Source organism: Podarcis bocagei (assembly GCF_964188305.1).
Source record: "Podarcis bocagei genome assembly, chromosome: 18".
Taxonomy (NCBI): Eukaryota; Metazoa; Chordata; class Lepidosauria; order Squamata; family Lacertidae; genus Podarcis; species Podarcis bocagei.
In genome coordinates, this window is record NC_138144.1 from 4,943,926 (window position 1) to 4,970,859 (window position 26,934).

Here is a 26,934-nt window from a genome sequence, read left to right on the forward strand (position 1 = left end):
AAACGCATTTACCTTCCCGCCGGAGTGGTACCTATTTATCTACTTGCACTTTGACGTGCTTTCGAACTGCTAGGTTGGCAGGAGCAGGGACTGAGCAATGGGAGCTCACCCCGTCGTGGGGATTCGAACCCCCAACCTTCTGATCAGCAAGTCCAAGAGGCTCTGTGGTTTAACCCACAGCGCCACCCGCATCCCGATAAAAAAAGGACATACCGATCTTAAAAAAAATAAACTGATAGCTCCTGCTGCATCTGTAGGAACGGACTGTATTGGCACTTTGGAGGGGTACGGGTGGTCAACCTCTGCTCTCTGTCCCCCCCCCACACACACCCCAAATCCCAGGCTGCTGGTCTACTACAATTTCCATAATACGTACTGATCTGGCTAATGGGACCTGGAGTCCTTCAAAATCTGGAGGGGGAAACATGTCACCCACCCCTTTGGGTATCTTGAGATGCACGCAGGGATCCCGGGAAGAAAACTAGTGATGGTCAGAGATGCGATTGCACGTTTCAGCTGTGGGGAAGCTTGCTCCATGGGCTCAGCAGTGACAGGCCAGCCCCACTAAACCTCCTCTCCCCTCAACCACTCCATCAGGCTGGCCCAGTGGGAGAGATGGAAGCAGTAAGGCTCATTTCACCAGCTTTGCTCTGCTAGACACCTCCTGCCCCTGAACTGTGCCAGCTGGGCAGCACAGGAACAGCCATTTAGAAATTGGTGTTTTGATTTTCCTCTTCCCTCCTTGTAGTGTGTTTGCTTTTGACTGTAATCCTGCAATTAGGGACTGTCTTGTTTTAATTTCTTTGTTTGTAAGCCAATCTGGGAGCCTTTTTGGCTAACAAGCAGGGTAAAAAGGTAAAGGACCCCTGACAGTTAAGTCCAGTCGCAGACGACTATGGGGTGGTGGCGCTCATCTAGCTTTACAGGTCGAGGGAACCGGCGTTTGTTCACAGACAGTTGTTCCGGGTCATGTGGCCAGCAGGACTAAGCTGCTTCTGGCGAAACCAGAGCAGCGCACGGAAACGCCGTTTACCTTCCCACCGGAGGGGTACCTATGTATCTACTTGCACTTTTTGGCGTGCTTTTGAACTGCTAGGTTGGCAGGAGCTGGGACCGAGCAACAGGAGCTCACCCCGTTGCGGGGATTCAAACCGCCGACCTTCTGATCGGGAAGCCCAAGGGGCTCAGTGGTTTAGACCACAGCGCCACCCGTGTCCCCTAAACAAGCAGGGTACAAATGCTCAAAATCAGAGTTCCCCAAACTTGGGTCTCCAGCTGTTTTTGGACTACAGTTCCCATCATCTCTGTCCACTGGTCCTGCAAGCTAAGGATGATGGGAGTTGTAGTCCAAAAACAGCTAGAGACCCATGTTTGGGGAACTGCTCTGAATAAATAGTAGATAAGCAAGTCTTCCTGCTTCCAGCAGAAGTCAGCTGATTGCCACATTCCCTTCCAGCCATTCCACTCCACAGAACAAATTATGTGCTGTTTTTTAATTGATGGGGTTTTTAAATATGCCCAATAAACGTGTAACCAAAATTCCAGGCTTTTAAGGGGGCGAGAGCTGACCCAAACCATGGAGGTGGCATTCCATCCTGGACTCAGTGCAACATGGATGTGCCAATAGAGGGAGGGAGGTCTGTGGTCCCATTTCCTGTCGGGGGCTGGCTGGACACTGAGGAGTGGGCAGAAACAGGGTTGGAGGCTGACTTGGAAGAAGGGATCTGTGATCTGGGGGAGCCTGTAACAGCTGGGAGGGGATAGTCAGAGGCAGGAGAAGCTACAGGACTGGAGAGTGAGGAACAGGAGGAGGCATAGATAGTTCAGGCTGGTGGAGAGAGAGCAAAGGGCTTCCACATCTCCTGCTGCCCCACTGTCTCCCAGGACCATGAGAGGGCTGAAGTGAGAGGAGCAGAAGCAGCAGGTTATACGCAGGCAGAGTCTCTGCCTGCTTGCAAGAGGGGGAGATACATAAGGTGAAGTCGGTGGTGGGGCCAAGTGAGCCACCTTGCCCTCATGATTAAGGGGGCCGTGGCCATGGAACGTGATGGGTGGGATTGCCGAAGTTTTTGGTTTTTTCCTGGATGCCCAGCCCCTTTCCACCCCGTCTATTTATTCATTTACCATATTTTTTGCTCTATAAGACTCACTTTTTCCCTCCTAAAAAGTAAGGGGAAATGTGTGTGCGTCTTATGGAGCGAATGCAGGCTGCGCAGCTATCCCAGAAGCCAGAACAGCAAGAGGGATTGCTGCTTTCACTGCGCAGCGATCCCTCTTGCTGTTCTGGCTTCTGAGATTCAGAATATTTTCTTTCTTGTTTTCCTCCTCCAAAAACTAGGTGCGTCTTGTGGTCTGGTATTTTGCCAAATGTGTAAAGATAAATGCGCACGTTGAACACGCTTAAGTCACGAGTTACCTATATACGATTGATGTTTACGACATCCCACGGTAACTCATTCGGTTCAGCGTGCGACGGCAGACTTACAGAAAGTTCTACAATATTTGGTTGTTTAGCCCCCAATCCCTTTTAGCCATCTGTATGATTCCCTTTATGGGACAAGTAAAAAATGACTGAAATAATAAGGTGCCCACTCATTCAATTTCTTTGTTATTTCTTTATTGCCCCCTCCGTAATCATGCTTCCAAATAAACATATAGGATCACACTACATTCCACTGTGTTCAATGGGGCTTAAAAGATCCCAGGTACATATACATGGTATTGCAGCCTTTCCTAGATCCTGGGAAATATCCAAATTAGGAGACTTTTAAACATAGCAGAACAGCTGATGCCAGGTTCAGGCTTTCGTGGGGGTTTTAAATGTGACGATGCTTTGCAAAGATTGCTTGGGAAAACAGACTAATTGTATTAACCATGAGCATAGGTACTTGGTAAAGGGCTCTTTCTAAGTTTGCAGCACAGCGGCAGAGAGATCACATTGCACCACACACTAAAAATCCTGTTGTAAACGCAGCAAAATTCTTTCGCCAGGGACTTGTAACCGGTAACTCTAAGAGAGCCTGTCAACAGAGCTCAGAAAGCTCAGAGAGACGTATCAAAAGCCAGAAAATCAAGGCTATGTTCACAGCAAGGGAATGGGTATGCAAAAAAAGGGCTGTTGTTCAAGTTGAGAATCATAAACACAGCATTGTGGCAGGGGCGGGGGACAGAGGGAAAAGGTAATGTTATTCCACAAGACCAGGTTTTAGAAAATTTGTGTAGATCTCTAGCTTAGTTAGTCAAATGACACAGCATTTTCGCTCTTGCCTTTCCTGTTCCTGGGAGCTCAATCTACAAGTACAGCCCAAGACACACTTACGTTTCACAACTTGCTTGGTAGTCGGTAGGTTACCAGAATGCCATGCAGGCAAGCAACCAACCTGGAAAGGGCACTAACGTCCTTTCCAGACACTGAAAGACGTATCCAGTTGCCGCTATGGCTTCTCACCAGACTGTATGCACATACTTTCAAAAGTATCTTCCTTGCCATGAGGACTAGAATCTTGCTTTTTCCCCCCAAAAAAGAAATGCAAGCAAGGCAAGATTTCCAGGAAGCCGAATTCTGTTCCTTTTAAACTCTGTGCCAGGCTCCGATTCAGTGTTAAAAACAAACAAAACAAATGCATCGTTTGGTTTGGCAATCTTTATATATCCACAATACATAATAACCATGCACACACAAAAAAAAAAATCAAATGAGTATTTACAAAGGGAATTGCACTTTTTAAACAGAAGAGTCACCAGGAAGCAAATGAAAAGGAACCTCGCCCATTCCCTCCCTCCCTCCCAAGCCAAGAGTATAGTCCAAAGCCATCTAAAGGGTTGACTTGTGAGAGCAAGTTTCAGAAACCTTTCTAGAATTCTTGCCAGTATCCTGCCACCTATTCCAAGACTTTTGGTGGTGCCCCTTGTTGTATTCCCTAAGCAAAAGACACTTGCACTGGCCTCTTTACGGTGCTCCCCATCCCACCCCAAAGAGTATTGCCAGAGAGGTCTTGCTTACCACCCTATGAGCCCTGGCATATGTCTCAAAGGGGGTTAGTTTCCTGCTGCCAAACACCACTAATACTTCAATTGGCCCTAGTCCCTCAGAGAAACCATGACATGCTGGAGTGGAAAGGATTGCTCCGCACAAGAGAAAAAGGAGCAGGGAGAGGAGAGTGTACAGAGACCTTTCTCCCACCTCAAGCGAGCTTTGAAAGAAGCACGATGCAGAAATAGGGAGGTGATCCTTCCACACAGCTTGGCTGCATAACTGTTTGACTATAGCCTCTAACCTCTATGTGCGGAGGGAGAAGGCCGCTGAATCAGCTTTCACTTCCCCAGGCCTGGAGACTCCACCACCAAGGATAGCGACTGTGCAGTAGGCTGCAGAGAGCTGGCAGGTGTCTCTCAAAAAAGTGTCCGGGGCAGGGAGCGCCCCAAGTGAAGACAGAGAGGTGGATTGAGAAGTGGAGGTCCTCAAAGCCTTCTGCTGCTCATGGGACAAGCTGCAATCGAATTGCCATTTTTGAAAATAATTCAGAACGTAGCGCTGGCAAGCAGCCCGGCTTGTTCTCCTTCCACCCTCTTCCCTTCTCTCCCAACACTACGTAATGCAATTCTAAATCACTAAAAAACGAAGGGGTGCCCGTAGCTTCTATTACAGCAGGTGTGGGAAGGCTTTGGCCATGCAGAGGTTGCTGAGCTACAACTCGTGCAACGAGCCAAGCTTGTCAGGGCTGACAAGGAGTTGCAGTTCAGCAACAAGTGGAGGGCACGCACTTGGCTGTAGAGCATCCTGGAATTGTTCCTCAACGGTATGGTGCTCTCTGAAAGCCCAGCAGTCAAATGACTTACGTGGGTCAGTTGTGATCTTTTCCCCACCACGGAAAGAAGCCATCCAGGCAAAACCCAAAGCAGGCTCAAAATTCGGTTTGAACTGGAGCTCAGTGCCTAATAAACGTGAACACTTAAATCCCACAGAGAATGCCTCTCTCTTCCTTCAACAGGAACTCTCAAGAAATCAGACCCACGTTTTGTAGCCTATCTGGGAGAGGCTAAACCGTAACTCTGATTTTTGACTGGGAAGTCCTATCAAAAGCCATTGCAGATGCCTGTTCTCTTAAGGCGTGGGTGGGCTTGAGGTTATTGTACAGCTAACCAGAAACGTCAATTTCCCTCATCTGTGACAGTGTGGCTTCCTAAGCTGCACATTATCGCCTGTGTTTGCACTGAGGGCAAATCCCTCACCTCATGATGGAAACATAGGGAGAAAGTGCTGAGACAATAGCAAGGGCCCTTAGCCCCCCTTTTCTTTTGCAAGATGGACGCATCTCATGCAGCAGGGGAGGCCTGCTCCAGGAGACATCTCCATAGAGATGACCACGAAAGCCAAAGCAACTCAGATCCACACTGGTTTTATCAAAAGCAACGGGCCAAACAATCCCCAGCCCGTGATCAGCTTTAGTGTTATTGACACCTGGGGTGGAAAACCATATAGTCAATAGGTTGGATCCAGCAGTGAAACGCCTGGCCTCCTTCCAGAATCCACTCTTGATCATTTTAAGATTCTACACCCACAGAAAAGGGAAAGAAGCAGTCAGGGCGCCTCCAAAAATGCCCTCTTCATTTCTCTCGTACATTGCGACTCAGCAGTTACATCCTCAAGAACTGGCCACAAATCCCAGGGAGAGACCGCGTCTTTGTCTGAGCTCAGTCATCAGCAAGCCATCCGTTTTGTTCCCCCTCACACGGGCGCCAAGGGGTGCTCTAGAGTGGATGGAAGGTTTTAAAGCTCCCTGCTAGACAGAGCTGTTGCCTTTAACTTGGTCAACCAGCTGAAAAGCCTTGCTCCGTATGAGAATCTATGCAAGGGGTCAGAGATTGGCTGCTAAAGCGTTTTTAACCTGATTGGGAAAGCCTCAGCAATGGCAGGCAACACCTATTGGACCGGGCAGGATCCAGGATATTTCACAATCACTGCACGGTTGCTGCAAGACGGCCAATAAGCACAATCTCTCTTCCGCCTGCCGAAGCTATCTGGTGGCCCCACCCTTCAATGCAACAGTCGCCCTTGTTTCAGAAACCCCCCAAACCCCAACAGCACAAGAGCAGTCGGAAGGTGAGGAAAGCAACAGCCAATGAGACCTTCTCAAGCTAGCACAGGGTGGTTTCAAGGAGACAAACGCTTTCCCAGCTAAGTTTGGGTGGTGTTTAGCCCTGCCAGTGGAGTGTAATCGTTGACAAAAACAGAAACCTTCAAACCTCAAGGGAGCAGGACGAGAGAAGGCAGGCGGCGGCAGCATTTGGGGCGGGGTGGGGTGGGGCTGCAGTGCAAGGAGGTCGGAACTGAAAGCAAGTGAACCACCGAGAGATAAGAAAAAAAAGCCCCAAGATGCTATGGTTATGCCCAAGTATTACAAAAAGGAGGAGTTACCAAGTATCTGGTTGAACTAACCATTCAAATAACCTTAAGAGTGCGAGTTATGTACATAGCATGAAAAATATTGCTTCACACTCACACCAGGGTGTGTTTCTTTTGTGCATGGAGCGGAAGGAGCAGGGAATCGGGTGGAGATTGGGAGAGAGAGAGAGAAAGAGAGCGCAACATGCAGAGAGAGAATCTCGGATACAGTTGAGAAAGAAGGATTCCAGGTACAAGTGAAGATGTGTGATTTCTATAGATCACAAAAAAGGCTCTAATAAAGCCATTAGGCTGGCACTTCATTGTACATTAGACTGATTAACAGAAAGCCAGAACTAAATCACTATTAGAAGCACTTCATATAGCCTGCACACAGCCGTGCTGGCAGCTTGGGGGGGGGGCGGGGGTAGGAATGCAGCGCCACAGACATACTTCATTGTTCCCAAACTGAATTGGAAAATATATATATATGTATTGAGAAGAAAAGACTTCCCAGGGCAGAAAGCAGTGAAAACTACACAGCCCGGCCAACTCAGCATTAAAACGGGAAAGGGAAGGACAAAGAACAAGCAACGGGGGAAAGGTTATCTTCCACGGACTTACAGCGTGTGCACGCACAAGGGTAAGACCACCGCCACCATTTCCGACAAGCCCAAAGTGAGTGTTTTCTTAGCTTAGAATTTCTCTTGTGCCTGGAGAATGGCCTGAGAGGAAACAAAGAGTAACACTCCTCCTGTGCTCCCCAAGTGCAGCTATTTTTTTTCTATTAGAACAACAACAACAACCTCTGCATCCTTCCCGCTCTCACACATGCACACAAAAACCAAGCAAAAAGAAGTTTAACAAGTGTCTCGGGGCAACGGACCTCCGGTAGGTGTTCTGTCTCTCTTCCTCACGCACAAACCCACCTGTCTGCTAAATGCTGCTATTTAAAACCCCCCAAATAAATCACATTCGAAAGGATTTGGAGGAAAGGGAATGTAAGCCCTAAGAGGAACCCTCTAAGGTGGAAGGGGCAGAGCAGGGCAGAGAGAGAGAGAGAGAGAGAGAGAGAGAGAGAGAGAGAGAGAGAGAGTGTCACTGAATGGAGTTGCTGTGAGGAGAAGGTGCACACGAGTTTTCCCTCTGAAGCACAGGCCAAGAGAGGGGCAGGTGGCAGCCCCAGGGAGGTCACAGGTTCTGGCAACACTGGAGTTTGTTCGATTTCTGTCCGTCGGTGGTGGGGGGCACGCTGATGTCCACCACGTTGTTGCCGGGAGACTCGTCGTGGGCGGACCGGTCCGCAATCTGCTTCTGCGACACAATACGGTAGATCTCTGCGGAAAGGAGACCAGAAGAGGGGGCTCAGTTACAAGCACATGTTTTCTCCGGGGGGAAGAAGCCACTCCCCACAGCAAAGAGTCCAAAGAAGAGAGCCGTTTGGGTCCGGCATACCGGTCACCCAACACACAAAACCTCAGCTCAGTGACCTGGACTTTTGCCCTGCCAACCCACTGCCGTTCCCAGCTGCTGCGCATTGCGGGGCCGCGAAACTGTCAAAGCTTCCTTGCCATTACTAAGGAGCAAGAGAATTCCGCAGAACACACCTTGAAAGCTTTCTATGGTTTAGTCCAGGGGTCTGCAACCTTTAAGACAAAAAGAGCCACTTGGACCCGTTTCCGAAGAAAAAAAACTGGGAGCCGCAAAACCATTGCGACATAGAAAATTAATCAGGGCCCCAGTGTACCATAAATCATAATCAGTGCCTGATGTAAATAATAATTAATAATGAGGGCCCAATGTCATCCTCATCATTATAAAAATAACTTTTTTGTCACTTTTTTATTATTTCTTTGTTTGACCCCTCAGAATTACTCCTCCTCATAGAAATAAACGTTAAATTAACAAGTTACCTTTTTTTGTGTGTGTGTGTTCTTCACTCCCCTTCAAAACAGTGACCAACGTACATGCCCCCTTTCAATGCAGTGCCCTGCATACATGCCCCTTACGATGTAGCGGGCAGGCGGGAAGTTGACGTCGGGATGGTGCATGACTAACGCACGCACCGCCCCCATGCGACGTCACAGCCAGTACAGCACCCGCCACAGTGGGGAGTGTCGGGGCGGACAATGCGCCTCCTCCCCTCGCTAGTATCTGCCCCGGAGCCGCGGCAAAGGTGTAAAAGAGCCACATGCGGCTCCGGAGCCGCAGGTTGCTGACCCCTGGTTTAGTCCATAGAAAGAACCAAAGGCACGTCTTGCCCACAGCCCTCTGCACTGAGCACCCTGAGGAAATGATGGGAGCCAAAGGCATTCAGTCTGTATACTGTGTGCCCTTGCAGAGTGGAAGCCACATTCCTCCCTTTTTCTTGACTGTGGACCCACACCAAGGAAGCCACCACATGTAACACAGGGCACACGTGGTTGTATTTATTATGCATTCTGTTATATCTGTAGTCCGCCTTTCTCCCATCATGGACCCCAAGGTGGCATACATGTGGGGTTTTAAGCAGTCAAGGACCAGATCCAGACCCATTTACCTTTGCAATTCTCACATGTTACAGGGAATGCCCCAAGTACATGCACCGGGAGGGGGCACGGGTACCCCAGCCCTGCTCCACGCAGTAGCAAGACTGGTGGTATTATCATCGTCATTATTTAATTTGTATACTTGCCCTATACCCGCAGGTCTCAGGGCGCCTCACACCATAAAATCGCAATATAAAAAACACCAAATACATGATCAAAATAAAAACAAGAACAACCCAATAACCCCCTCCCTTCCACAACAAATTTATAAAGGGCGTGGGATGTCAACCAAAGGCCTGGTGAAAGGGGATTGTTTTCACCGGGCACCTAAAAGTGTAGACTGAAGGTGCCAGGTGGGCCTCCCTGGGGAGAGCGTTCCACAAGCGGGGAGCCACTGCAGAAAAGGCCCCGTTCTAGTGTGACCAGCCTCCAGACCTCACATGGAGGAGGCACATGGGCTTCAGACGGTGATCTCAGGGTGTGGGTAGGTTCAGTTACTGTTGGTGGAAAGAAGCCCATCATCAACAATGGCTCTTCGCATTTAGCTTGCCAAGAATGATCAAAGTACAGTGGACCCTCCGGATACGAATTAAATTCATTCCGGGGGTCCGTCCGCAACCCGAAAAGTCTGCAGGCAGAGGCACTGCTTCTGTGCATGCACACAGCGCAATTGAGCACTTCTGCGCACGGGCACAGCACGATTGAGCGCTTCTGCGCATGCACAAAGTGCACAGAGCACTTCTGTAAATGCGCGCATGAGGAAACCCAGAAGTATACACTTCCGGGTTTGCCGCGTTCATAACCCGAAGGGTACGTATCTAGAGCGGTACGTAACTACAGGGTCCACTGTAAAGCCTTCCTGTACACACAGAGAGAGATACCCACAGAGATGTGCCTTCTTCCCCTATCCAGGCAAGACAGTCAGGCAGAAGTGATAAGCAAAATCACTGGAGCAATCCATTATCTCCAGCAAACTGGGGGCAAGTTACATGCACGTTAACAATCCACCCTAAATGCAAATGTGCAAGGCTGACGGTAAACATTTCAAGGCTCAAAGAGCTGTTAAGGGATGCCGACCACACACACTGGTGGTGGCCAAAGAGTGCCAACTTTAGCCCCGCAACTGTGGGTGCCCGGGGCCGTGGATGCCATGCAGCGTGCATGGCCCTGGCACTGAAATTTGCGGGTGCCTGGTGCCTTCACTGGGAATTTTGTGGGTGCTCGGGCACCCAGGGCCACAGGGAGTTGGCACCTGTGTAGTGACCACAGATCAAATCCCGGCGTGTGTTTCCTTTCCATTGCCCCACGTGCCCTTTACACATCAGGAAAGATAATCTAAACGGAAATCCTCACCAGTAAGGATGTTCTTGAAGGCTTCTTCTACATTTGTTGAGTCGAGTGCTGAAGTTTCAATGAATGACAGGTTGTTTTTTTCTGCAAGGGCAGGGGAGGAAATCACTGCAGTTATTTTCATGTACAGATGGCACTCTCCTCAAAGTCAAGCAATAGGAAGAAAGATTGTTTTCTTCCCACCCCTTAAAGAATTCAAAAGTATATTAGATAACTGAATTCTGGAGACGAGGAGAAATGCTGGCTTAGTTAGCACGCCTAATCACATTATGAGGCTATGATCCCTACATTGTAGATGGTTCGGCTAATGACCCCTGGGGTCTCTTCCCATCCTACAATTCTATGAAAATTTACCCCGGTCCCTATCTCCTATTCCAGCACAGTGAAAAGTTCAGAAGCTTCCACTTTTTAGATTAACCACAGTTCAGTAATGCACCCAAGTAGCCAATCTTGGCTGTGCATAGTGAAAACAATTCAGATTTGCAAACTAGCATAAATAAGGCAGGTGTTTTAGTGTCACAAGTTATGAATCAGAAGTACCAGTCACGATCTAATTTGAAACCTCCAGCAACCTCGTTTCTCAGTGTTAGTTGCCTGCATCCCCAAATTTGTAAAATGGGGCTGAATACTGGCTTACCTTTATTATCAAATAAAATCCCTAGTTTTAAGTTATCCTTCCTCCAAGTTTGGTGTGCCCTTGTGTATTCCCCACCCTGTACTCAGACACATACAATTTTATCCTCGCATCAAACTTAGGAGGTAAATTGAGAGTGAGTCAGTTTATTCCCACTCCAATTACACATTTAAATTTTACAGCTGATCAGACATTAAAGCCCAGGCCTTGATCCAAGTCCAACACTACAACCAGTGAGTCCCACAGGCTCTTACAAGAGTAACCAAAGTAATGTATGTACTTTGAGCAATTTCTTTAAAAAAGAACTACCGTATTTTTTTGCACCATAACAGTCACTTTTTTCCTCCTAAAAAGTAAGGAGAAATGTCTGTGCGTGTTATGGAGCGAATGCCTACGGATGGCATGCCTACGGATTTTCCTCCTCTAAAAACTACGTGCGTGTTATGGTCAAGTGCGTGTTATAGAGCGAAAAATACGATATATTTATATTAAATATTTTAGTGATGATCACCACACTGCCTCTACCCAAGCCTTTTCAAAAGCTCTTAACTGGAGATTCTCTGTTGTCCACCACATTGGGGGCCTCTTTCAGCCAAGGACCTTGACTTCACTGCACTAAGCACACCACTGCTGCTTCGTAAAATCACAACCTCTCAGAAGCTTTATACCACCTCTTCCAGGTGGCCAATTTGCAAACTCCCTCGGCACTTAAAAGGGAGCATTGGCCAATGCTGCCACGAGAGCCAGGCAGCTAAAGAGCATCAGCATCCAGAGTTTGTAACAACCCAACCTGCAAAAGCGCGGGCCTCGTCTGTAGGCACAGCCCTCAGGTGACGCAGATCGCTCTTGTTCCCCACCAGCATGATGACGATGTTGTTATCTGCATGATCCCGGAGCTCCTTCAGCCAACGCTCCACGTTCTCGTATGTCAAGTGTTTTGCGATGTCGTAAACCAGGAGTGCTCCAACGGCACCACGGTAATAGCTGAAAGAGTTATTTAGACAGGTGTTACTCAGCCCGCGGAAGGGTCTCTGGACACAGAGGTTGCTGAAGGACATTGACAAACTGGACGAAAAAGCGGATTATATTTATATGGGAAAAGAGAAGACAGGGGCATGATAGTGGTCTTATCTGAAGGGCAGTCACATAGAAGACAGATCAGGCAGAGTTCCACCAGTCTAGAGGCTAACTGGACACAAGCTGCCTGCACAAACAAAAATGAATGCCAAGATTTTCAGGATTTGCACCAGGCACACAAATGTTTGCAGAACTCAACCCGTTAAGTTACAGACTGCCAAAATTATGCAAGTATGAGCCAGGCTTATCTTCCACCCTGTGTGCAAAGGACAGTGTAAAGTTCAGAATGATTAACACTTTGTTGATGGACCCCTGTGAGGAGGGGTACAGGGCATCAGAACAGGAACTCACGCAAGTAAGCAAACAGTTTTTGCTTTTAAAAGAAACTAACACCGGGTATTAAATTAAGCAAATTTATTACGATGCTTCATGTTTATTCAACTGCTTAATGGAATTTTTAAAGCAGCACTTGAGCAGTTGTTTACTTGCGAAACTCGCTTTTCTTTTTTTTTAAAAAAAACCTACATTCTAGCGGCAGCTAGACTGGTGACTGGGAGCGGCTGAGACCACATAACACCTACATTGGCTCCCAGTACGTTTCTGAGCACAATTCAAAGGGTTGGTGCTGATCTTAAAAGCCCTAAATGGCCTCGGACCAGTATACCTGAAGGAGCATCTCCACCCCCATCGTTCTGCCCGGACACTGAGGTCCAGTGCTGAGGGCCTTCTGGCGGTTCCCTCGCTGTGAGAAGCCAAGTTACAGGGAACCAGGCAGAGGACCTTCTCGGTGGTGGCACCCACCCTGTGGAACGCCCTCATGTCTGATGTCAAAGAGAAAAAGAACTACCAGACTTTTAGAAGACATCTGAAGGCAGCCCTGATTAGGGAAGCTTTTAATGTCTGATGGACTACTGTATTTTAATATTTTGGAAACGCAGCCAGATGAGCAGGGTATAAATATTATTATTATTACCATCATCATCATCATCATTATTATTATTATTATTATTATTATTACTACTACTACTACTACTACATCTTGCACACACAAACTTCACAAAAGCACCCCTTTCCACGATTACCTCCAAGATCATGCATTTAGGGTTGAAGTGAAAGGATATTAAAGACAGTGCTCTTTCCAGGAGCTCTGTGCAGCAACCCTATCTATGCCACCTATGTCTGCATACAGTGGTGCCCCGCAAGACGAATGCCTCGCAAGACGGAAAACTCGCTAGACGAAAGAGTTTTCCGTTTTGGAGGTGCTTCGCAAAACGAATCTCCTATGGGCTTGCTTCGCAAGACGACAATGTCTTGCGAGTTCCTGCGGGGTTTTTCCCCTCCCCCCCCATTTTCTAAGCCGCTTATCAGCTGATCCGATAAACCGATAAGCCGCTAAAAGCCGCTAATAGCGCTAATCCGTCAATGGGCTTGCTTCGCAAGACGAAAAAACCGCTAGATGAAGAGAATCACAGAACGTCTTGCGAGGCACCTCTGTAATAATCTCAGCTGCTACTCAAGTTATGGGAGGGCACATAAAAGCTTTTAGCCTGTAAAAATTCCTAGGAGCCTGTTGGGGTGGAGAAGGAGGGAAGGAGGGGAAGGAGACCCCCCCCTGCATTTCTATGCTGGGTGCAGCTGAAGGGGCGTCTCCCCCGTACCCCATTTAATGTCAGTGCTAGGGACAGGAGAGACCGGCACTTCCCCTCTGCTGGCTCACTTACAGTGGTGCCTCGCAAGACGAAAATAATCCGTTCTGTGATTCTCTTCGTCTAGCGGTTTTTTCGTCTTGCAAAGCAAGCCCATTGACGGATTAGTGGATTAGCGCTATTAGCGGCTTATCAGCTTATCGGATCAGCTGATAAGCGGCTTAGCGGCTTAGAAAAAGGGGGGAGGGGGAAAACCCGCAGGAACTCGCAAGACATTGTCGTCTTGCGAAGCAAGCCCATAGGAAATTCGTTTTGCGAAGCAGCTCCAAAACGGAAAACTCTTTCGTCTAGCGAGTTTTCCATCTTGCGATGCATTCGTCTTGCGGGGCACCACTGTACTTTCCTGCATGCAATTATTTGTTGCCAAGAGCTACCAGGCAAGGGCTTCATTGAATCTCCGGTTCAATCCCCCAGGGGCATCTCTGAGGAGGGCTGTGAAAGCCTTCTCCAGGCATAGGCAAACTCGGGCCTCCAGATGCTTTGGGACTACGACTCCCATCATCCCTAGCTAACAGGACCAGTGGTCAGGGATGATGGGAGTTGTAGTCCCAACAACAACAATAATAATAATTTATTATTTATACCTCGCCCATCTGGCTGGGTAGCTTCCAATAAGACACTAAAATACAATAACCCATTAAACATTAAAAGCTTCCCTAAACAGGGCTGCCTTCAGATGTCTTCTAAAAGTTTGGTGGTTATTTTTCTCTTTGACATCTGGTGGGAGGGTGTTCCACAGGGCGGGTGCCACCACCGAGAAGGCCCTCTGCCTGGTTCCCCGTAACTTGACTTCTCGCAGCGAGGGAACCGCCAGAAGGCCCTCGGCGCTGGACCTCAGTGTCCGGGTAGATCTGGAGCACCGAGTTTGCCTATGCCTGGGGCCCTTCTCTCTAAAACCCTGCACAGAACAACTGCCAATCGGTGTCTACAATATTGATCTAGATGGACCAATGGTCAGACTCTGTATATAGCAGCTTCCCGTGTCATGGGATGTTCAAGCAAACATTGGCTTCTCTGGGAAATTCATGAGCAACTATGAAGTGGTCTGGGAGGCCAGGTTTAGGTTTCTCTCCCATTCAAATAAAGAAAGGATAGGGGGAATATTAGGTCAGGCAAGCTGAATCAGAAACACTTGGTCCAGAAGAGAAGCCTATCTGAGCACTGACTCAATTCAGGCTTATGACACGATTCACAATCTTCCGTCACCTCAGCCTGAATTCCTTTATCCTGGAAGGAGCCTATTTGCTGTTTGCCCCCTCAACACACAGTCACACACAAACCCAGAGTGTCAGCAAGGCACTTTTAAGAAATCAAATTTCAGAAGAAGATTGCATAGCCAGGATGTGAGAGTTGCATTCAGGAATCCCAAGTGTGTGCTCTTGCATAAGCAATGCCTCGTAGGCTGAATAAGACAGAGGTCTACGGAGTCCAGCGCGCTTTGCAACCGTCTCAGAAGACACTTGACAACCCTCCAGAAATCAACCGCTGTGAGTGGAAAGGGCCCCTCGTCCCATCCTTAGGACCCCCTGGGAAACTCAACAAACCTGCTGTACTGGGTGTGGAGGGGGCAGCTAAATGGGACACAGCTGCAGGCAGACTGAGGAAGTGTCATCTACCTTGGGCCTGTCCATAAAAAGCAAGCCTAAAGAGAGAGACTAAGGTGATGTTCACTCTTTCTGGCAACTCTTTTTGTTGCGAATCTTTTGTGGGTGAGCAGAAAGTTTGCCTGGACCCTGGGCGAGAACACAGAGGCTGAGAGGGAGTGTGTGTCAGGAGGAAAATGGACTGATATTGATTTATAGATATTATTAACTTTGCATTAATGTAACATTTTTACATGTATGTGTGGAGTTTTTTGTAATGTTTTGTTTAAGTTGTCTGTTGCTGATTCAGTTTTTTGTACACCACTTAGAGATACAGTGGTACCGTGGTTCTCAAACTGAATCCGTTCCAGAAGTCCATTCCAAAACCAAGGCGCACTTTCTCATAGAAAGTAATGCGAAATGGATTAATCCGTTCCCTACTTTGAAAAACAACCCCTAAAAGAGCAATTGAACATGAATTTTACTAACGAGACCATTGATCCATAAAATGAAAGCGATAAACAATGTACTGCAGTCACACAATCAGTAGGTGAACTGGGTTCCACACAGTCACAAAAACAAAACAAAAAAGCCGCAAAAACGCAAAATAAATAGCAAAAACAGACAGACCTCAGTGTAACACTCAAAATGGAAGTGTGGCACTCAAATCGGAAGCATAACACTCAAACTGCCAGTATAACATTCAAAACAGAAGCGTGGCACTCAAATTGGAAGAGTAACACTCAAATCGGAAGCATAACACTCAAAACGGAGCACGTTTGGCTTCCAAAAAAAGTTCATAAACCGGAACACTTACTTCCGGGTTTGCAATGTTCAGGTTCCAAGTTGTTTGAGTACCAAGGTGTTTGAGAACCAAGGCACCACTGTATTTTTTTAATATATCAAATTAAATAATCAATCGGTGAATCAGAGCAGCTTTTGAGGCTTACGCGGAGGTGATAGCACGATATCGCTCCTGGCCAGCCGTGTCCCAGATCTGTGCCTTTATCGTCTTGCCATCCACCTGGATGCTTCTGGTGGCAAACTCCACACCGATAGTGCTTTTGCTCTCCAGGTTGAACTCATTGCGTGTGAAGCGGGACAGGAGATTACTCTTCCCCACCCCGGAGTCTCCAATCAGCACAACTGGGGAGGGTAGAAAGAGAAAAGACAATACAGCGCTGTCAGCATTCATTTGTCAGGCTGGGGTTTATAAACACAGGGCAGGGTGATGGTAAAGGCAAAGTATTGCAGAGAATGGTGCTCTCTCCCCACAGCAAACGGCCAGTGCTCCCCCCTCACCATGAAGTTGTTACAGCAAGTGCCACGGTTATAACATTTGGGGGGGGGAGAAAGGTACTGCTACTGTGTACCCTTGAGTAACCCCCCCCAAAATGCTGCAAAACCAGTGGTGTGTAGTCAGTGAACTAGGGGGACTAACAAAGTTCCCTAAATGTTCTCTTGCAGACCTGTTTAGGGAAGCTTTTAATGTTTGATGCATTACTGTATTTTAATATTTTGTTGGAAGCCGCCCAGAGTGGTTGGGGAAGCCCAGCCAGATGGGCGGGTTATAAATATATTATTATTATTATTATTATTATTATTATTATTATTATTATTATTATTATTGCCTCCTTCCCAAAGCCCGGGAAGCTTGTGCCCAACTCAGGGAGGAAGGTGCGATGCTCATGCGTGTAACATCGCCCTTGCAAGCTGGCGCCTCTAGCCTTAACTGTTCCCCTAAAAAACAACAAACCGCTGCACACCGCTGCTGCAAACAGCCCTGTGTGGGGCCAGCATCCCACAGCCGACGCAGGGCTTCTCAGCAGAACCTGGATGTGACCTCGCAGGGCAGTCTGGAGTGATGCAGGATGCAGCCTAATAACAACTCCAGAGCCAAGAGCTGCCCCCAAAATTTCCAGATTCTCAAAACGGACACTCAGTTCAGTTCCTGTTGCTATCGGTTTTTACTGCTACTGACACCTCCTGCGCTAGATCTCTTCCAGTAATTTGCATCATGCTTCTCCTCATATTGCCCAAGCCAACATCCATCCCCACAAAAAACAACATTTCCTTCTTCCCTCTTCCAAGTGTCCCCTGGAAAATCTGCTGGAGCAGCCCCTTTCCTCCCTGTCTCCCAAAGCCCAGCCTGGGTCCTAAAAGACGCTCTTGCCGGACACCTGTAGGTGAAGCTATTGATCAGCTTCCTCCGGGACTCTCTGAAGTTAAGCACAGCTCCTCGTCAGGCACTGAATGCATCAGGGCAGCCAAGGGGGCAGGTTGGAGGGAGGGAAGTCACACAAGAATGCACCACGAATTCACTTGGCAAAACTGCTCGAAATTCTGGGCTGCATCAATAGGAGTATAGCATCTAGATCAAGGGAAGTAATAGTGCCACTGTATTCTGCTCTGGTCAGACCTCACCTGGAGTACTGTGTCCAGTTCTGGGCACCACAGTTCAAGAAGGACACTGACAAACTGGAACGTGTCCAGAGGAGGGCAACCAAAATGGTCAAAGGCCTGGAAACGATGCCTTATGAGGAACGGCTAAGGGAGCTGGGCATGTTTAGCCTGGAGAAGAGGAGGTTAAGGGGTGATATGATAGCCATGTTCAACTATATAAAAGGATGTCACATAGAGGAGGGAGAAAGGTTGTTTTCTGCTGCTCCAGAGAAGCGGACACGGAGCAATGGATCCAAACTGCAAGAAAGAAGATTCCACCTAAACATGAGGAAGAACTTCCTGACAGTAAGAGCTGTTCGACAGTGGAATTTGCTGCCAAGGAGTGTGGTGGAGTCTCCTACTTTGGAGGTCTTTAAGCAGAGGCTTGACAACCAGATGTCAGGAGTGCTCTGATGGTGTTTCCTGCTTGGCAGGGGGTTGGACTCAATGGCCCTTGTGGTCTCTTCCAACTCTATGATTCTATGAAACCATTCAATCAGAAGTCTTCCTTTGTACATGGGGCATTGTTCCTCCCACATCAGAATCAACAGGGCCAACAAGCAGGAGGATGTCAGGAGAGGGAGCATTGTGCGAAAAGGTCAAGCTAATTATTCGTTAGGGCTGAAGGGCTGACTCACAGGAGCTGGTCTTTGGGAAGCTTTTAGTTTTATTTAAAAACAGGTGAAGGGGAGGGGGATATGAGAGAGGTGCATAAAATCACCGTATTTTTCGCTCTATAGGACGCACTTTCCCCCCTCCAAAAATGAAGGGGAAATGTGTGTGCGTCCTATGGAGCGAGTGCAGGCTCCTTGGCTTCAGCGATAACAACACGAAGCCTCCGAAGCGCAGAGAGAGAGCTCCCTCCGCGCTCCGGAGGCTTCGCGTTGCTTTTGCTGAAGCCTGGAGAGCAAGAGGGGTCCGTGCGCACCGACCCCTCTCGCTCTCCAGGCTTCAGGCAGCTATCCACAAGTCTTAGGCTTGCAGATAGCAGCCCTCAGCCTGAAGTCCCCGGAGCGCAGCGCCAACTCCTGCTGCGGTCCCGGGGCTTCAGGCAGCTATCCGCAAGCCTTCAGAGCTCAGCGGGAGTTCCCACCGCGCTCTGAAGGCTTGAGGATAGCAGCCTGCAGCCTGAACCTCCGGGAGTTCCCGCTGCGCTCCGAAGGCTTGCGGATAGCTGCCTGAAGCCCTGGATAGCCGCCTGAAGCCTGGAGAGCGAGAGGGGTCAGTGCACACCGATCCCTCTTGCTCTCCATGCTTAGCTTCGCTGGGGAGGTGCCGCACAGTTTTCCCTCTCTGCGCAGCGCCCCTTCAGCGAAGCGGGAGGAGAAATGGAAGGGGCTCCGTTTCTCCTGCCGCTTCGCTGAAGGGGCACTGAGCAGAGAGGGGGAGATTTTTTTTTCCTGTTCTCCCCCTCCTACGGTCAGGTGCATCCTATGGTCCGGTGCATCCTATAGAGCGAAAAATGCGGTGTGCAGTGTGTGGGGAGAAAGTGGATAGGTTAGGGGTCAGCAACCTAAGGCCCATGGGCCACAAGTGGCCCACGGGGGTCGTTTAACCGGCCCCTCAGTTCGCACCCGAACTGAGCCACTCACTCGGCTAGCCCCTGCGCGCTGCGCTAAACTGGCGTAGTGCAGCGCAGGGACTCACTTCTGCAGTGCCAGAAATTGCGTCTGCGCAGACGCTGGAAATCACGGGCGCGTGCGCACAATCCGGCCCACAGAGGGATCTCCGCTGGAGTGAACCGGCCCAGGCAAGGTAAACCTTGCCGACCCCTGGGAAAGGCAGAAGTTTGTCTCCCTCTCATAAAAACAACCCAACCTAATGAAGAAGAGATTCTCACAAGCACATGGTTAAACTCTGAACTGGCTTCCACAAGTGGATCAAACAAATCTGGGGGTGGGGGGTGGGACCCTATGCTTGTCCAGATGGCTGCATGATCCCTTCCAGGATCAAAAGTGGCATGCCTCTGAATTTCAGCGCTCGGGAGCAATAGCAGGAGAAGGCGATTGCCCTCATGCCGCGTTTGTGGGCTTCCCAGGGGAGGCATATAACAATTGCGAGAAGAGAACTAGATGGATCTTTGATCTGACAAAGTAGGACTGTTCTTATGAGCACACGAGGTGCCTTTTGGAAGCAAGCAAGGACTTTACATTCGAATTGGCTCTGGCTGGATAGCGATATGGAGGGATGGTAACAGAATGGGGAGATTGTGGTATAAAGGGCTTGAGATGCAACATAATAAGCCGTTGTTCCTTCATTACACCTCCCTTTCATGCAGTGAGCTGCTCATCTAAAATAGCCCCTCATATCAAAAGTTTGCCCCTCCCACTGCCACCGGAAACTAGTGTGTGGGCAAGGAACACAAAGGAAACCCTGCTTTAATGTTTGGATTGGGGAATTTTCCAGCAGGACTGGCAAGCAGTATAGCTGTACCTTAATCGGTTTACAGAGGCCCCAGACTTTGGTTCTACTCTCACCTTACCCTTTGATCTATTACACCTTGATCTACCTTGTACACACACCTTGGTCCACAGAAATATAAACAGAGACTCTGTATGTGGAGGGGTTAATCCATAAGGCATTATTTGAAAGATCCTGCCTTCGGCTAAGGAACTCAGACTAGAACATTGCCTTCTAGCCTCAGCCCAGCAATTCTTACCTGTGGAAGGTTTGTTTACTTCCAAGAAGCACAGGTGCGTGTAACTTTATGTCAGCAACCTAATTATATACAGGTACATCACTTATTCTATGAATTGCTTTACCTTTTTTTACTTTGCTATTGGCCACCATTACACCCATTTTACAGGCAAGAATGACTTGGCAAACATGTTTGATAGGGGTTAGAAACCTAGGTCTAATGCTAACTGCAGGAACTGAATCACAGAGATTTTTTTCCTCCCCAAAGAAGTAACTGCTTTTTGCAGTGACTCTTCGGCTTTTTAAAAAGTACACCAAAATTCCATGGAGCAAGCAACAAACATGGCATTATTGGGACGGGACTGCATCACCGCTCCGTAACCTTTCCGCAGTTTATGTACCACTTTCACGGGAACCGCCAAACATCCCAAAGCTGATTGATTCTTAGGTCACAGTTGCTCACAGGTTAATGACACCAATTACTGCTCAACTGCTGATTGGACAATCTCTGCTTCCCAGAACTGCCAGCCCTGGATCCTGCAAACCCCAAAACGGTGTCATTTCAAATAACGGCTTCGTCCTTTAGCTGCTCTTTCTCTTCCCTCCCAATCACCCATTCACTGACCCCAGTTCTCTACTGCCAGATCATTATTATTTTTTAGGAAGGCTGAACCAAAAAACAGAGGCATCTGATGCACAGCTAAACACTACTGTAAATAGCACATGACAGTGTTGCTTTTGCAATTCCAACGCAAGTTGTTGGATATTGATCCAGACAGAGCCGAAAGGAGATACCCGGAGCAAAACAAAAATGTCTAAATGCAACAATTTCACCCGAGGTGGGTGTGCGTGCACTGCAATAGAGAGAACTAGGAAAATATGAATAGATTACAGAAGACGGAGTTAGTCTCTTTGGTTGAACTAAGAGAGTTGGCGACTGATCTAGACTGAATTTAGATCTGCAGGACTGGAAACTCTCCGTGTTGTTCAGTGTTATAACCTCCCCTGAGCCCTTAGGATAAAGTGAAAGTATTTAAAGCCACCCAGTGCACCACACAAACCAGTCCCTAAACACTCTCTATAATGTTTATGCCGATTCTTTCCCTCTCAGTGAACCAATGCGTCCCAGCCCATCCATCTGCCAATACCACACTGCACTGTCTCAAGGCCTAAATTCCCTGTCTGGGAATCTGCATCTTCCACCAGAGCACCCCCAGCCCTGAACACACCCTGGTGCGCCCTTTAGCTCTAAATACCACAACATCACTAAGCCCCTTCTCTTCTTGTTTCGACTGTCCATAAGCCTTAAAGCTGCACTGCAAATCCAGCCCACCGACCACCACCTGCTCCTCACTCCCAGCCCCCCCCCCAGTTGCCAGCCACCCTGCCAGTTGCTATTGCATCCCTTCAGGCCTTCTTCCTTTCGGTCACTCGTCCCCCAGACTCCCTAGAAAGGTGTGAATATGCATATGCAGAGAGCATCTCCAACCACAACACTCATTGCTGGAAGCTACCTTGGGGTCCCGCAGAACAGAAAGGAGAAAACAGGGGAAACAACAGCGAAACCCACATCAAAACCATACCCATTTCAACACACATGTGCAGTTTCAATGGTCCTTTCAGCCCCCTCCTTCAGTTTACAGTCCCCAGTTTCCAAGCCTTCCTCCCACTTTCCAAGACCAAAAAAATCCCCTCCTACAGCTTTACAGATCCTCCAGGATGCTATGAGGGTGTTACAAAATTTTAGGGTGCACACACACAGCGGACACACACTCCACAGAGAACCAATCCTTCACTCTTCAGAATTTAGGAAATATTCCCTGAGAAAATTGCACTTTATTTTAGCACACAGAACAATCCCAAAAGCCATCTTGGCTCTCCTAATGACTGTAAATCAGGGAAAGGCAACCTAAGGCCCATGGGCCACAAGCGGCTCACGGGGGTTGTTTAACCTGCCCACGAGCTGCCCCCAAACCGAGCTGCCTGCTTGGCGAGTCCCCGTGTGCTGCGTTAAACTGGCACGATGCAGCGCAGGGACTCGCTTCCGTGGTGCCAGAAGTTGCGTCTGCACATGCCCAGTCGCCGGAAATCGCATCTGCGCAGATGCAGACGCTGGAAATCGCAGGCACACGTGCTATCTTAAGGGCATATTTTCTGCATGACCTCCATTCGAGAACTAAGGGATCTACCACCTCAAAAGGAATGGCCAGGCTGGCCAGGTAATTCAATAAGCAAGCATTATCTTGACAGACAGGAGACAAGCCGTACAGTGGTACCTCGGGTTAATTACTGTATTTTTCGCTCTATAAGACGCAGCAGACCGTAAGACGCACCTAGTTTCTGGAGGAGGAAAACAAGAGAAAAAGTATTCTGAATCCCAGAAGCCAGAACAGCGAGAGGGATCGCTGCGCAGCGAAAGCAGCGATCCGTCTTGCTGTTCTGGCTTCTGGGATAGCTGCGCAGCCTGCATTCGCTCCATAAGACGCACACACATTTCCCCTTACTTTTTAGGAGGGGAAAAGTGAGTCTTCTAGAGCAAAAAATACGGTACTTAATTCATTCTGGAGGTCTGTTCTTAACCTGAAGCACCACTTTAGCTAATGGGGCCTCCTGCTGCCGCTACGCCACTGCAGCATGATTTCTGTTCTCATCCTGAAGCAAAGTTCTTAATCCGACGTACTATTTCTGGGTTAGCGGAGCCTGTAACCTGAAGCATATGTAACCTGAAGCGTATGTAACCCAAGGTACCGCTGCACTCAAATTTCTGTTGTGGACCACCTCTTTCTGTGGCATACGAATGATGCTTTTTGGGTGGTCTTTGGTGAAGCAGGTCGAGCCATTTCAAAAGTCTTTAAAGGTTCTTGCACACCTTTGCTCTGGGTTCTCACCTCCTCGCAGGGCGGGGGGCTCTGTTGCAACAGAAAAATAAAGACCTGCCTTGATTTCACTGGATCCTGCCTCTATCCATTCTTCTCTGACCGATCACGGACTTAAGGAACACTGAGACACCTGATGGGGAATTGGGCTGTAGAAGCCAACCCCACATTTTTCTATAGCAAGCAGGTGACTGTACAACCTCTCTCCCTATTCCCTTCTCAAAAGCCACCATCCCAAGCCCTCTCTTCCCTATATCTTTTCATATTTCCATCTCCCCATCCCACTCCTACATTGTTGCTGTTGTTGTTTAGTCGTTTAGTCGTGTCCGCCTCTTCGTGACCCCCTGGACCAGAGCATGCCAGGCACTCCTGTCTTCCACTGCCTCCCGCAGTTTGGTCAAACTCATGCTGGTAGCTTCTAGAACATAGTCCAACCATCTCGTCCTCTGTCCTCCCCTTCTCCTTGCGCCCTCCATCTTTCCCAACATCAGGGTCTTTTCCAGGGAGTCTTCTCTTCTCCTGAGGTGGCCAAAGCATTGGAGCCTCAGCTTCAGGATCTGTCCTTCCAGTGAGCACTCAGGGCTGATTTCCTTTCGAATGGAGAGGTTTGATCTTCTTGCAGTCCATGGGACTCTCAAGAGTCTCCTCCAGCACCAGAATTCAAAAGCATCCATTCTTGGCCATCAGCCTTCTTTATGGTCCAGCTCTCACTTCCATGCATCACTACTGGGAAAACCCCTCCTACATAGCCTCTGCCAAGTCCCATCTTCCAAGCTCCTCGCTTCCCATTTCTTTCTCAAGTTCCAACTCCTGCTCCTCATATTCTCTGCCTAGGCCTCTCTCCCTTGCCTTTCCTCAGCCTCCAGCCCCACTCCATACCTCTTCCTCTAAGCCCCCAAACCCCCCTGCCCCAGTACTGCTGGATTTCCACCCCCACTCCAAACATGTGCCCCTCCTCTTCAAAGTAAGGAGGGGGCAAACAAGTCCCTTCTCTCCGCAATAGCCCTTTCACACACTAGTCCAGCCCTCCTCCCACAACTTTTCTTACTAATCAGCCTCCTAAGGTGCCACTAAACTATTAAAAAACAAAAACTTCAAGCAGAACTATTTCAATCAATGAAAATGCACCAAGTTAGGCCCTTCAGTCTCCACTGACCAACCCTAAAAAAGATTAAAAACTTATAATTTGAACGCCACCCAATGGGAACCAGGCCATGGCTGCAATCTGTCTTGGGGAACAGGAGCAGTAGGTGCAACTGTTGGGGTTGTTCCCCACTCCACTCTCTGTGGTGGTGGGAAGTCGTTCAGCCCTCCAGATTTGGGATAAACTACAACTCCCATCACCACTGGGCAGCTGCATGGGCCCGGGAGCTGCTGGGAGTTGGAAGTCCAACAACCTTTCCCTGCTATGTACTATGCACTTGAGTCTAGACCAGTGTTTCCCAAACTTGGGGTCTTCTGCCGTTTTTTTCAGCCTACAATTCCCATCATCCCTGACTTGCTAGCTAGGGATGATGGGTGTTGTAGTCCAAAAACAGAAGACCCAAGTTTGGGAAATGTTGGTCTAGGCACTGTTGTTGTTTTGGTGGTGATGTGGCAAATTTGTTCCACGTTTACTGAGTTGTTGATTTCTGCCCCCTTTGGGAGGTCTTGTAAACAGCCCCTCCCCCACACCCGTTTTGCATTTTGGTAAGCTGATGCTTGTTGTAATGCGCTTTGGGCACAGCTAGCTGCGGGAAGAAGGGACGCGGGTGGTGCTGTGGGTTAAACCACAGAGCCTCGAACTTGCCGATCAGAAGGTCGGCGGTTCAAATCCCCGCGACGGGGTGAGCTCCCGTTGCTCGGTCCCTGCTCCTGCCAACCTAGCAGTTTGAAAGCACGTCAAAGTGCAAGTAGATAAATAGGTACCACTCCGGCGGGAAGGTAAACGGCATTTCCGTGCACTGCTCTGATTCACCAGAAGCAGCTTATTCCTGCTGGCCAGATGACCCGGAAGCTGTAGGCCGCCTCCCCTGGCCAGTAAAGCGAGATGAGCGCCGCAACCCCAGAGTCGGCCACGACTGGACCTAACGGTCAGGGGTCCCTTTACCTTTACCTTAACTGCAAGAAGGCATCATATAAATAAACCAAACCAATCAATCAACCAAGCAACTTCCTTTGGCAAGTGCCCCCTCCCTCCTTGGGAAAAAACGCAACACACCTCGGAGCCCCCCCAAGCCCCTCCCCCTGCTTTAAGGAGGCAAATTCCACCCCTTTGGAACCAGGGCAAGCTCCTCCCCTTTGGAACCCTAGGCTAACCCCTCCCCTTTGGAACCCTGGGCTAACCCCTCCCCTTTGCAACCAGAGGCAAGCTCCTCCCCTTCGGAACCCGAGGCAAGCTCCTCCCCTTCGGAACCCTGGGCTAACCCCTCCCCTTTGGAACCCTGGGCTAACCCCTCCCCTTTGCAACCCTGGGCTAACCCCTCCCCTTTGGAACCCTGGGCTAACCCCTCCCCTTTGCAACCAGAGGCAAGCTCCTCCCCTTTGGAACCCTGGGATAACCCCTCCCCTTTGGAACCCTGGGCCAACCCCTCCCCTTTGGAACCCTGGGCTAACCGCTCCCCTTTGCAACCAGAGGCAAGCTCCTCCCCTTCAGAACCCGAGGCAAGCTCCTCCCCTTTGGAACCCTGTGCTAACCCCTCCCCTTTGGAACCCTGGGCCAACCCCTCCCCTTTGGAACCCTGGGCTAACCCCTCCCCTTTGCAACCAGAGGCAAGCTCCTCCCCTTCGGAACCCGAGGCAAGCTCCTCCCCTTTGGAACCCTGGGCTAACCCCTCCCCTTTGGAACCCTGGGCCAACCCCTCCCCTTTGGAACCCTGGGCTAACCCCTCCCCTTTGCAACCCTGGGCCAACCCCTCCCCTTCGGAACCCGAGGCAAGCTCCTCCCCTTTGGAACCCGGGCTAACCCCTCCCCTTTGCAACCAGAGGCAAGCTCCTCCCCTTCGGAACCCGAGGCAAGCTCCTCCCCTTTGGAACCCTGTTCTAACCCCTCCCCTTTGGAACCCTGTTCTAACCCCTCCCCTTTGGAACCCTGGGCCAACCCCTCCCCTTTGCAACCAGAGGCAAGCTCCTCCCCTTTCGAAACCGGGGCAAGCTCCTCCCTCTTCGAACGCGGGGGGCAAGCCCCGCCTCCTCCGGGTAGGGGCGGGGCTTCGCCGCCCCCCTCCCAGCCAGGCGCCCCCCCCTCCGCACCATCGTCATCCGCTCCTTCCCCCGCTCCTCTCACCTTTGAATAGATAGTCGTACTCGTCGTCGCGGGTTCCCATGGCGACGCCGCTCCGGCTCGCTGCTGCTGCTGCTTCTCCTTCTTCTCCCTCGGCGGGTCCCTCCCCGGTTTCCGTCCCGCTCGCGGAAGGCGGGCGGAGGAGGAGGAGGAAGAGGCCGGACTAGGCCAGGCCAAAGCCGGGCCGACTCCCTCTCCCCTGACAGGCACCGAGGCAGGCGGAGGGCGGGGCCCGCTCTGAGAGGGGCGGGCGGGGAAAGGGAGGAGCCTAAATAAAAAAAGAGCGAGAGCGAGTTAGACAGGCAGCCGTCTGCGCTTATCAAGAGCCGGGAGAGGCAGCCCGCCTCCGGAGGCGGGCCTCAGCGGCGGCCCTCGCGCACCGGCGCAGCCAATGAAAGCCGGGGGAAGGAAGGGCGCGGGCCAGTGAGAGGGGGAGGGAGGCGGGGTGTCATGG

At 49.7% G+C, this 26,934-nt stretch overlaps 1 protein-coding gene across 1 annotated transcript; it reads right to left on the minus strand.

The window, feature by feature from the left end:
- Window positions 1-2,600: 2,600 nt before the first annotated feature.
- On the minus strand, window positions 2,601-26,726 carry RAB11B (RAB11B, member RAS oncogene family). The gene is made up of 5 exons (XM_081178080.1): window positions 26,484-26,726; window positions 16,214-16,409; window positions 11,688-11,881; window positions 10,267-10,347; window positions 2,601-7,722 (listed from the first exon to the last, which is right to left on the minus strand). The coding sequence occupies exons 1-5, from the start codon at window positions 26,521-26,523 to the stop codon at window positions 7,577-7,579; spliced, it is 657 nt and encodes a 218-aa protein (XP_081034206.1). The 5' UTR covers window positions 26,524-26,726; the 3' UTR covers window positions 2,601-7,576.
- Between the last annotated feature and the right edge of the window lie 208 nt (window positions 26,727-26,934).